This window comes from Teleopsis dalmanni, chromosome 1, assembly GCF_002237135.1.
Source record: "Teleopsis dalmanni isolate 2A chromosome 1, ASM223713v2, whole genome shotgun sequence".
Taxonomy (NCBI): domain Eukaryota; kingdom Metazoa; phylum Arthropoda; class Insecta; order Diptera; family Diopsidae; genus Teleopsis; species Teleopsis dalmanni.
This window is the reverse complement of record NC_051846.1, coordinates 16,124,037-16,136,826: the sequence shown is the minus strand read 5'-3', so window position 1 is coordinate 16,136,826 and position 12,790 is coordinate 16,124,037. Positions and strand designations below refer to the sequence as shown.

The 12,790-nt window shown below is 30.7% G+C and overlaps 2 protein-coding genes across 4 annotated transcripts; one reads left to right on the top strand and one right to left on the bottom strand.

Annotated features, from left to right (window-relative positions):
• Positions 1 to 714: 714 nt before the first annotated feature.
• LOC119680105 lies at positions 715 to 1,065 on the bottom strand. Its single transcript, XM_038092812.1, has 2 exons — positions 959 to 1,065; positions 715 to 886 (listed from the first exon to the last, which is right to left on the bottom strand). Exons 1-2 carry the CDS (start codon positions 994 to 996, stop codon positions 736 to 738), a joined length of 189 nt encoding a protein of 62 aa, XP_037948740.1. The 5' UTR covers positions 997 to 1,065; the 3' UTR covers positions 715 to 735.
• Positions 1,066 to 6,416: 5,351 nt separating this feature from the next.
• Positions 6,417 to 12,152, top strand: LOC119674806 (isocitrate dehydrogenase [NADP] cytoplasmic). 3 transcript variants are annotated; one of them, XM_038085971.1, is made up of 2 exons: positions 6,417 to 6,571; positions 10,751 to 12,152. In XM_038085971.1, the coding sequence occupies exon 2, from the start codon at positions 10,751 to 10,753 to the stop codon at positions 11,981 to 11,983; it is 1,233 nt and encodes a 410-aa protein (XP_037941899.1). In that variant the 5' UTR covers positions 6,417 to 6,571; the 3' UTR covers positions 11,984 to 12,152. The 3 variants fall into 3 exon arrangements, with proteins under 3 accessions (XP_037941899.1, XP_037941905.1, XP_037941893.1); XM_038085977.1 differs by lacking the exon at positions 6,417 to 6,571 and adding an exon at positions 7,195 to 7,230; XM_038085965.1 differs by lacking the exon at positions 6,417 to 6,571 and adding an exon at positions 7,612 to 8,212.
• Positions 12,153 to 12,790: the final 638 nt, after the last annotated feature.

The following is a 12,790-nucleotide window of genomic DNA, read 5'->3' as shown; positions in this document are numbered from 1 at the left end:
GACTGTCTTTTAAGTCATCTCGATTTAAGAAATTGTAGGTAGAAGCTAAATACCCAATGTCACTAGAATGCTTTTTAACCAATCATTATTGCTTTTACCCCAAGAGAAAGAGAAAAAACTATCAAGCTCTCACAATTAATTCTTTTTAAAAAAATCCTTATTATTGTTCCAAAAAGAACTGCCAAAAAGTAATTATAATAGTGCTACTAAAAATAAAAAATATGTTTCATTTAATTATTTAAAACTTTCAAGATTTTATACTACCTATAACCATACTTCCAATACAAATAATACCAACATTAATGAAATGTTTTATATATTTATCTCAGCACTATAAATCCTGATTTTACAATTAGTCTAGTATTACTCACATCTCTTGCCAAAACCGTCAACCAGATATGCAATAGATGAATCCATTTTGCTTTAATTTGAAAACAAAGAATATGCCCTTCTATTTCTTGTCTACTATTTTAAAAACCAAACCTGATTTTATGCACCATCTTTCCATAATTAAAATCACTGAGATCCTGAACAAAAAGAACAAAAAATCAAAAGCTAACTAAAGTCTACTTCCTCTAATAAAACTAATTAAAAATCTACTTCAATATCCCATCACCAGTCCAACTCATTTTTTTTATATATTGTTCCTGAGTTCTAATTTAGATTATATTAGTTTCCATTATTTTATTTAGTGTAATAGTTACAACTCATTTCAAATGGTGCCATTTTAAAGAATCAGTTGAAACGCCTGTTCCCCACTTTCTCGTAGTCACCAATATTTGCCTTCTTCATACGCTGACGTACTTGCATACTTTCGTATCGATTTCTAATAATCGAGTCCTTTGACACCACGAAAGCATAAATGCCCGCAAAAGTTACTATTGACCTATTAGGAGCAAACATTTTAGTTTCCTTGAATTTGAATTTTAAGAGTTAGAAGATTTTAAATCCATCTTACCAACCAATCGCGATTTTCGCTAAGTCACTTAAAGGCATCTTTATGCAATTAATAGATAATTTGGTACAGCAAAAAATTATAATTATAGTTAAAGAACTAAATTTAAAAAAGTGAAAGTGTTCTAATACTGCAACTAGATTCATGTGAAAAAAAACTAGTCAACTATTCAAATGAATTGATGACTATATGGGATTAAGGAATTTAGTGTTTACACTATCAAGCATCACTTTATATAATTTTTTATTTTATTTAAATTATACGATTTACGTCAGATATCTTTTATCTAATATCGTGATATTTATAACGACATATTTATTCATATTGATATATATTATTTCATTGGATTCTTCTTTTTTCTTTCTTAGTTGAACATTACAGGCCGCGTCGAGTGGCCTCCGCGTCGATTAGTTGCTTGCTGCCGCCAGTTGGTAGTACCGAACGTCCCCAAATCGTTGGTCACCTGGCACTAAAGATGCGAACGTCCTCTACCGCGTTTCCCACCTGCGGATACCCAATCAAACACCTTTCTAGCCAGAACACTTTCTTCCATTCGCACGACATGCCAACCCAGTGAAGCCGCTGAATTTTTATGCGCTTAACTATGTCAATGCCGCGGTATAGCTTATACAGCTCATCATTCCATCTAAGTCAATACTCATCGCCAATACGTAAGGGACCATAGATCTTCCGAAGAATTTTTCTCTCGAATGCTTCTAGCGCCTTCTCATCACTGTTGGTGATTGTCCAAGCTTCTGCATCATACAGCAGGACAGGTAAGATAAAATTAGGATCATTGGATTACAACCTTAGTGTGAAGAACAGAAAACTGATCTATAGCCAGATAATTAGACCAGCATTACTTTATGGGTGTGTCGCGTATAGCAAAGCTGCCGACTCTACTATACAAAAGCTACAAGTCGCTCAAAGTTAGGCTCTCCGAGGGCTCTTCAAAGTGCCTTGGTACATCCGCACAAACGACATGCTAAGAGACCTTAGAATAGACCCGATCAAAAAATACATAAGGGACAGAGCTCTGAAGTTATATGTGAAAATTGACAGGCCATCCTACTTATCACTTTCTAATCTTAGAGTAATCACTCTCCGCACGGGGAGGTACGCAGATCTTAGATCAATCACTGAATAATCGTGAAGCTTATAGGCAATACATAAATTAGTCAATAAGATGGGTGGGACCCTGTAGTACCCCCAGCTATCAAAGAGTAAAAGTGCCCAGTTGCGCTGACTCGAAAAAAGGATCAACATCAACAACTTATTTTATATATTTATTAACATAATAAAACTTTAAATTGTAGCTACCAAAAAAATCCTTAATCATATTTAAATAATATAAATAATACTTGTCAATTGCTGAACTTAACTGAAAAAAATTGATAAATTAATAGAAAAATTCTTTAATTCTTCTTAGATAAAATTTAATTAGATATAATTAATTTATTTAATTAATTTATCAATAAATTTTTAATATACATTTATACTAACAACATTAATAATGGGTTGAAAGGCGGCCGTATTTGTATTTACTCAGATAGTCAAGCAGGAATCAAAACATTATCATCCTAGAAGTTTTCCTCAAAGCTTCTGTTAAACTGCTGTGACACGCTGGAGCAGCTGGCAAGCAAAAACAAAGTGATGCCTGGTCACACAGGAATCAATGGTAATGAGTCTGCGAACAGTCTTGTGAGATCAAAATCTGCCATTCAACTCTGTAGACCGGAGCCATATTGTGGATTGAGTTGGTCTACAACTAGGTCTCTGATAAATAAATGGTTTTCAGCCGAGAGAAGTCGCTACTGGCGCGACATTTCAGGTAACCGTCAGGCAAAAAAGCTGGTTCATCCATACAGTTATGGCAAGGTATCCTTCTTTAGCAGAACAGAATTGAGATTGCTAGTGGGATATTTAACAGGTCACCATGGACTGCGTTATCACCTTAACAAAATAGGTCTGACCGAAGAAAAAGATTGTCAACTCTGCTTAAAATCAGATGGGACTTCCAGTCACATTCTCTATGACTGCCCAGCCTTGATCTGGGCCCGAAGGAAATCACTAGGACAAGAACTACTCTCCCCTTCTGGCATTAGGAGGTCCTCAACGGCTGACATTCTGGCTTTCATTCGGAAGGCGGATTTTCTTCTGTTTGGTTAAGGTCTGTTGCTGCACAAAAGATCAACTATGGTCGGAATTCTCCGCTCCGTTGGGAGCTGGTACCCTGTTTGTTTCTATTCTGTTCTATTCTATGCTAACATATTCAACAATTAAATAGTAAAGGAGTGATATAAAGCAAAGAACAGAAATGTGATAAAATTAATTCTCAAATTTCGTAAAATTGGAAATGAAATATTACAAAACATTTGCAATTTAAGCAAGTTAATATTATTTTTACTAGAAGAACCGAATTTTTTCATTTAAATGCAAAAAGCAATGCAGTTAAATATTACAGTTGACGAACGCTAACAATGAAGACTATAAATAAATTGTCATTTATTTGCACTAATAATATACAACGAGAAGTTGCTAAATAAAATATAGTACAAAAATGATTATAGTTCCTGAATTTTTGATAAAAAATAATTTCATATATATTTTATAACAAAATAAACGATCGTGTATAAATATTTATTTTTTTAAAATTGTGAACATTTGTTACAACTGTTCAGTACATAACATGAAGTATTTAATTGCATACTTTGAGGCATTTCTTTAAAATTAATAATAAATATTTTTACACAAAAAAAATTCCCTTTTCTGAATTATACTAAAAACTGTAATATTGTACAGTGTTAAAAGTATAATATTATATTGAAACGGAAAGCGGAAGACTAGTCATCCGATTTAATGGATTTTATTTTAATTTTTGTTGTGAAAAATTTTTATTTTGCATTAAAAGCAACAAGAATTGACAGCTAAAATTACAAACAAAACTCTCGTGTGGACACATGATAAATCTGACATTCAAATTACAATGATTTGTCATGTGCATCCATATTTTTACTATTTGATTTCAGATGTAAGTTTAAAATTTTAGACAGCTTAAATTACAATCAAAACTCTCGTGTGAATCCAGTACTAATATGCAGTAATGTACTAGCAGAGTAATCAAGTAAAGGCCACTTGTTCCGTCGATTACTACCGTTATATAACATGGATATTCGTAAACATTAAGCATAATTACAACAAATGAAAAATAATAATGTATACTGCTAACTATTCCTTGCATATTGGTAAAAAAATTAATAACAATAAATTTTTAACCATTCTGTCGTACAGTGCACAAGCTCTGTATCATATCTTTAAGCCACCTATCATTAGTTGGGTGGCTCTGTGATGGGAACTGTCGTATGAATCCAATATTATGAAGTTTACATTCATCCATTTTCAATTGGGTTGTTTAATTGACGAAATGTGCAGTCTTCTAATAGCAGTAAATTAGTGGATAATTGTGCTATTCTGAGAGAATTATCACAAACATTTTTGTATTGCAAAAGTGACTAATTCCAATACAATTAGCTAGTTAATTGTGAATATAGTTAGAATATACTGAGAATATAGTTAGTACTGATGAAAAATGCTATATTTAATTTAAATTGCAGATTATATATATATTTTTTTTTGCTTTGCTGACTTTAATATGTTCTCTTCTCTTCTCTTTTTTTATTTGTTTAAATGTTTAAAATAACAGAATTGATACAGAAGAATTATTTCTCTTCAAATAATACATTAAGACTGAAAAGTTTTCGGAAATTCTCATTTAAAATTCGCGCGCTGTATATTTTTCGATATTTTAAGTTTATGTAGTTTGGCAGCACTGTCCTTAATTACTATGCCAAAAATGAGCTCGATCTGTCAGACAGTTCGTTTACGGCAGCTGTTGAAACCAGTTCACCTCAGTAGTGCGTTGCGAAATGTCTTCGACGGTCGTACGACCGTCCTGGAAGGCTTTGTACCACTCATAAACTTGAGTTTTCGATAAAACTGATTCCCCATAAGCCTTTTGTAGCATTCGCAACGATTCTGCACACGAAATTTCGTTCGAAACACAAAATTTGATGCAAACTCTTTGTTCAATATTTTTTTCCATTGTTTTTTTCGCAACGCCCTACTGAGGTGAACTGGTTTCAACAGCTGCCGTAAACGAACTGTCTGACAGATCGCGCTCATTTTTGGCATAGTAATTAAGGACAGTGCTGCCAAACTACATAAACTTAAAATATCGAAAAATATACAGCGCGCGAATTTTAAATGAGAATTTCCGAAAACTTTTCGGTCTTAATGTACAATATTGATATTTTCTAGAATATAGCTTATATTGGATGTAAACATACTCAGATTATTTAAAAAATAAATAAGTGCTACAAGAAAATAAAATTTTTTTGTATAGAGTTCTGTATTTTTTTTTCTTAACTCAAGAGTTAAAATAAAAATCAAGTTCTCTTCGAACTTCTTTTGACCCAATGCATTAGATTTCCTGTCCTAATATAATTCCAGGCCGTGTGTGAGTTCAAGTAAATTGAGATAAAAAATTAAAATTTCTTAGGGATTTTTTGCAATACACTTATCTAAATATTTATTTATTTATTTATTGGACTTATTTATTATTTTTGGTTAAAAGATTTAAATTTATTCATTTATTTATTAAACATCTTATAAAATTTTCACAATGGTTATACCTGATTTACCTAATTTTTATCTAATTTAACCTACTCGAAATTCTGGTAAATACCAACATTTGCGGCCATACCGACATAATTTACTATTTCTCTCAATTTACCATTGATTTACTTGAACTCGCACACGGCCCTAATATAACATAACTTTCTATTTAGGGAGTATTGTACAAGATGATTTAAGTTGAACTTATTAACTCGTTAATCTTGTTCCTATAATTTGTTGTTCTTCGTAGAATTTGTTATCACGTTACTTAATTAACGTGTACCATATTTCTTGACATTCACTTTTTTCTTTTTAACTCAAAACATCAAAAGTAAAATCTTTTCTGATGATTAAATAGAGAAATAATTGCAAAAGTGCGTTCACATTTACATGGTTTATAATTTTAACAAGTAAATTAGTTCAATTAAAATACCCTTTATATTTTTATGAAACATATAACAATTAAATATTTATTATTTATATTAACCATAACAATAAATATTAGAAAAATTAAAACCTAATTTTTTTATTAAATGTTGTAGGAAATAATACAGATAATTTACAATAATTTCCGTTAAATGGTTAAGTTCCGATAAAATTTTTGTGATGCAGTTAATATCATAGTGAACGCACTTCACAAAAGTTCAAATGTGTTGTGTAAATGTTCAAAGTTAACGGATGAAAGCTTGGAAACACTTTTTTATCGCACTTGTCTGTGGTTTTTGGTTGTGTGTTGTGTTGCTGAGGCCATTCAAATTTTTTTTATTTAAATTTTCATTTTAAATAAAATCTTAGTTTGTTTTTGCCGTCAGTCTGGTTTTAACGTTGTTGGGAGTGGTTGTGCGCAGCTAATTTTTCTCGCAGAACTAAGATATATAGCCAATCTGTAATAATTATTTTAATAGTTCATACAAATATTTGATATTTACTAAAATAATAAAGGTAAGCACAAATAATTAAGTTTACGCATGATTATTTTCTAATCAAACCATTTTATTTTTTAAAATTTATTTAATTTAATCGTTTTTAAAGAGACTTTTGATTTATATTTAATTACAATTCAACTTTTTTGACCTTTGCAACATGTTAAAATTTACATAGTTTTTTTTATACAAATTATTTTTTTATAATCATGTATCAAAGGTGAAAGCCGGTAAAAGTCCACATACGTGTATTTGAGTATGTAATTTATGCGTGAACTATATTCATTTTCAAAGGTTGGATTTCAATGAAAAATAATTTTTTTTTAAATTAAAAACGTCTGATATTACGCAGTATCAATTTATTCAATTCAACATTTAATTACATATGTAATTATCGTACTCATTTCTTTAATACCTTCACTTAGTAACCGATGTGTTTAGATAAAAATCACAGAGTTGCATTTCTTATTGAAAATATATTTTAATTAATAAAATTTTTTTAAAGTAAAATGTAAATTATGTTAAATTAAAATTTTAAAGTGTCTTTTAAAGAATTTGGTAAAAATATCTCTTTTGGTATATAGAATAAAAGTTTGTTTAAGTAATATGGAGAACAGTAAATTTCAAATTTCTCAAGATATATGCAGTTTACTTTTGAATAATAAATTATGCTCTGAGGTAGGTCAAGTACTCTGAAAGCCCTTAATCGATATTATCGTAATATATCAAACTGCAATATTGAATAAAGATTATATGCAGATAAAATATATAATGCAATTAATTAGTTTTCCAAAGTATTTAGGTATAATAAACAAAAAGTATCAATTTCAATATTATACAAATTTCCTGCATATTATGTATAATAAATTTAAATTTATAAATTTGTTATGGAAATACACACATTTCGCGTTTGTCATTATTTGTTTGTGAAGCCATAATGCAATCTGCAACTGTGGTTGTGTGCGTGCAAACAAAGAAGCAGCCAACGCAAGTACGCAAAAAGAAAAATAAAAACAAAAATAATGGCAAAACACATGTTTTCATATAATTTGTCAGTTTACGGGAATTCTTATTGCTCCTCGGATGGAAACGCGGGCGTTTCAGTAAAGATTTATTTGATTAAAATTGAAAGTTTAAGCGTGAATTGCAATTATATTTATTTAATTTAAAAAAAAAAATTAAATTTTGCTCATTCATTCTGTATCACCTTATCTACACGCGTTCGAGTTTAAATGCTTTGATTTCCGCTCAAAATCACTTTTCACTCACTCTGCTCTGGTGATAACGAAGTAAACACAAACTGAATATGTTGATAATAAGAAATCTAATCAAGAAGAAAAGTTGTTAAGAATTATTACAATTACGAAAATGAATTCATTATTTATGTGTTAATAACATTTTCAATGGATTGCATAATCAATTGTAGTTATTCCTTTTTTGATATAATAATATTCCAGCTCTGAAAGTGAGCGACAAGTGTTCTTTTTTTTTTTGTTGATTGCTTAACAATAACAAGTTTTGTGTTTAAAATTTCTAATAGCATTCATACGTGAGCAAACAGTGATTCGCAAGAATTCAAATGATTTCGTTAAGATTTGTGCAGTCATTGTCACCGACAATACGGCGGTCGTTTGCTGTTGGACATGTGTCACATGCGCGGGTAATGTACTTTGTAACGAATACCTTACTTAACATATCTTAGAAGATAGTTTATCTAACATTAAGAATTAATCTATACAAAAAGAATTCCATATATGTATGTATTTAGTTTTCGTTGTTGCCAATCTCATAAATATAATTCATTTACAATGAATTTCAATAGATTTCTCTCTCTGTGCATCTTATCACATCGAAGTCGAATTCATAATAGACAAATAAATACCAAGTATAATATGAAACTATATAATTGAAGTAACAGATATTTATATATGTATGTATGTATACATATATTAATCCAGAGGTGTTCCACCCCAAAACGCTTTACGCACATCTCTTTTTCTTATTTACACATATCTTCAAAAATGTTCTTATGGCCATGCAAAAGCAAACGAAAATATCATATGCAATGTGTGAAGTAATACCCGTTAATACTATCAATTTTTGTTAAAGTTTATAACCCAGCAAACAATTTTATGCGCCGAATTCATGGTTTCTGATATACATATATTTATGTGTATCTCAAAGAATTACAATCAGTTTTAAACATTCGCCTTATACTATAGTGATAAAAACTGTATTATAACTGCTTTAAAGCTGCAATATAATTTGTTATGTCAGAAAGTTCTTAATGTTTTTGTGGGATTTTTGTGGGATGATCAATAATCTTATAAGTACAAAATTGAATTAAAAAATAATTCAATCGACAAAAAACAAGAATATGTACAGTAAAAATGTTTTTTGTTTTATGGCCCTGTGCGAGTTTGAGTAAATTGTTGGTAAATTAAGGCAAATAATAAAATAGGTCGGTATGGCAGCAAATGTTGGTATTTAGGTCGTGTGCGAGTTAGGCTAAGTTGCGTTCTAAATGAGCGAAATTCTAAGCTGTGCCGATAATGTAGTGATGTGTCGATACGTGTTGATAAATGGCCAAATGTGTGCAGTGCAAAAAATCCCAAAAAATCTCCCATTTGGTTTAGCATCAACTTAGCCTAACTCGCACACGTCCTTATTAGATAAAAATTAGGTGTCACTATTGTGAAAATTTTATATGTTTAATAAATAAATGAATAAATTTAAATCTTTTAACCAAAAATAATAAATAAGTGCAACAAATAAATAAATAAATATTTACATAAGTGCAGTACAAAAAATCCCTAGGAAATTTCAATTTATTTTACCTCAATTTAATTGAACTCACACACGGCCTATATAATGAATTTGTTTCGACTAAATTCCGCACCTACATTATTTGCTTCGTTTTGGGGGCTAAGATAGCATATAAACCACCTTTTATACAAATTTGATACAATTGCAGTTGTCCTAAAGCCATTTGTTGATGTATTTTGATAAAATCAGTTATATCAGATAATTTTTTTACTACGCTATATGCCAATATAGGCTAATTATTTAGATATTAAGGACGTGTGCGAGTTAGGCTAAGTTGATGCTAAACCAAATGGGAGATTTTTTGGGATTTTTTACACTGCACACATTTGGCCATTTATCAACACGTATCGACACATCACTACATTATCGGCACAACTTAGAATTTCCCTCATTTAGAACGCAACTTAGCCTAACTCGCACACGACCTAAATTCGAAAATTGCGAATCAAATTTTTATATGCATTTCATAAACAAATAGTAACGGCATTTAGCGACATAAAAATTAATGTGCAACCATTAAGTTGCCAGCTTCAATCTCAATAAGTACAATGTATCAGAACCGTAAAGTTTAAATAAATATTAAACAGGTTTTAAATTACAAATATGTACCTAATTATTTAAGTGATTTACAAACATATATGGAATTACATACGATTTATTGCTCTATGAATTACAATAGAATTTTTTGCTCAAAAGCTTCTTTCACTTTTCTAAATGGAGGTACTGTAATATGGCATCTACATTGGCTTGATTTTAGCAAGATTTTTTCATACACTCATACTTTTTCACTAACGCATACAGAGTTTTGAAATCAGCTGATAATCGAAAATAATATGTATTTGCATTCGATCAGAAAAATCTTGCCAAAGTCTAGCCGTGTAGACATCAAGTTAATTGTGTTGTTCTTATCACTTTAGCACGCCTCTTTTATCATCATCAAATAAAAAATATCAGTAATTACACATCAAAGTTATATAAAATTAAGAATTGCACTTTCCGTTACTCAAATTATTATTACTTTATTCTTTTTTTCTTTTAATCTAAATCTATCTTTTACTACAGATTAAAAATTATTGTTATTATTTCTATTGTATGTACATATATATGGAATTTAGTCATAAAGTCTTATGTTTTGTATTTCTCAGCTACTTTCATGGATGAGTAAGTGGTATATGATGTGAAAGTATCTTCTTTTATTTTCTGACACTAGCATTATTTATTTAGAAAATTTATTATTATTCGGTTAAAGTATACGTTGAGAGGTATTTTAAAACCTTAGGCCAAATATACTAATAATTTATTTAAAATGATGTATTATAATCAATTATTTTAAAATCTTTATACCAATATAATATTCCTTTTACTTTTATAGATGTCTACAAAAATTCGTTCTGGTCCTGTTGTTGATATCCTTGGTGATGAGATGACACGCATCATCTGGAAATCAATTAAAGATAAATTGATCTTACCTTATTTGGATATTGAATTGCATACATACGATTTAGGAATGGAGAATCGTGATAAAACCGACGATCAAGTTACAATTGATTGCGCTGAAGCTATTAAGAAATACAATGTTGGTATCAAGTGTGCCACAATCACTCCTGATGAAAAGCGTGTTGAAGAATTCAATTTGAAGAAGATGTACAAATCACCCAATGGTACTATACGTAACATACTTGGCGGTACTGTATTCCGTGAAGCTATTACCTGTAAAAACATTCCACGTTTAGTTAGCGGTTGGGAGAAGCCAATTGTAATTGGTCGTCATGCTCATGCTGATCAATATAAAGCAACCGATTTCGTTGTACCCGGCCCTGGTACATTAACCATGACCTTTGAACCAACTGGTTCCGGCGAAAAAATATGTCATGTTGTAAATGAATACAAAGGTGCTGGTGTAGCAATGGGCATGTTCAACACAGACGCATCAATTATTGATTTTGCACATGCTTCGTTCAAGTATGCATTGGACCGCAAATTACCACTTTATTTGAGTACCAAAAATACTATTTTAAAGAGATACGATGGCCGCTTCAAAGATATCTTTGAAGATATTTACCAGAAAGAGTACAAGAAATCGTATGAAGCCGCTGGTATTTGGTACGAACATCGTTTAATTGATGATATGGTAGCATATGCTATGAAATCAGAAGGAGGATTTGTATGGGCATGCAAAAACTATGACGGTGATGTCCAATCAGATTCTGTTGCTCAGGGTTATGGTTCATTGGGTCTAATGACATCTGTTTTAATTTGTCCAGACGGTAAAACTGTAGAAGCAGAAGCTGCACATGGCACTGTAACACGGCATTATCGCATGTATCAGCAAGGCAAAGAAACCTCTACAAATCCTATCGCTTCAATCTTCGCATGGACTCGCGGTCTCTTACAACGTGCCAAATTAGATAATAATGACAAACTAAAGGTATTTGCTGAAACACTTGAGAAAGTCTGTATCGATACTATTGAATCCGGTCAAATGACAAAGGATTTGGCTATTTGTATCAAAGGCATGAATAAAGTACAACGTTCGGACTATCTTGAAACGTTCGAGTTCTTGGATAAATTGTCCGAAAATCTTCAAAAGGCACTTGCTAAATGACTAGACTCGGATGACACGGATAATAAAGCTCACTTGTAAAGTAACGTGTCTATTACTTGAAACTCTCACTTGCATTTTATTGTAACCTTCATTTCTAGAAAGAAGTCCTTATATTTTAGACACTATGTGTGTTTTTTACTAAATAAACTTATTTCATCTTTATAATAAATCATGTGTTTATTATTTATTAACGGAATTTTAAAGAAAAGAAAAACATTTGTATCATTTGATTCAGCCAGCAAATGAAGTCTATGAAATATGCACAAAATATTTAAATTTAGGTAAAGGAGTTGTCTCACGTTCTTTCAGTGCTGTGAGCGTTGAACATATTACATCCAGCTTTACATCCAGTTTTTAAGACTAGATTTACTGAATTTAAAGATATAATACGCATTTTTAATCAAAAAGAATGATGTTTTATTGTAACCCATTTTAAAGGATGATCTATACATAAATCCACCCATGCAGTGATAATTGCAATGTTATCTCAATGTGATGAGGAATTCATCTCTTGTGTATTAATAGATTGGATTTTATTATAAAATTGTAGCTTACTGTGAAGCAGTTGCGAAAGTCCTTGAAGCTTGAAATAGTATTGTAATGGAAGCCAACACTGTACTTTATCTGCAACATTGATAAAAGAGAGAAATGTTTATTTACGTTATATGCTAAAATGGTCGATACTAACATATTACAGCACACTTATTAGAGGTACGTTCTTTGAGAATTAAAAAATATTATATTAGGTTAGGCTATACTAATGATCCTAAGGATATACTTAGTCCCTTGACCCATTGCGTGGCCGTA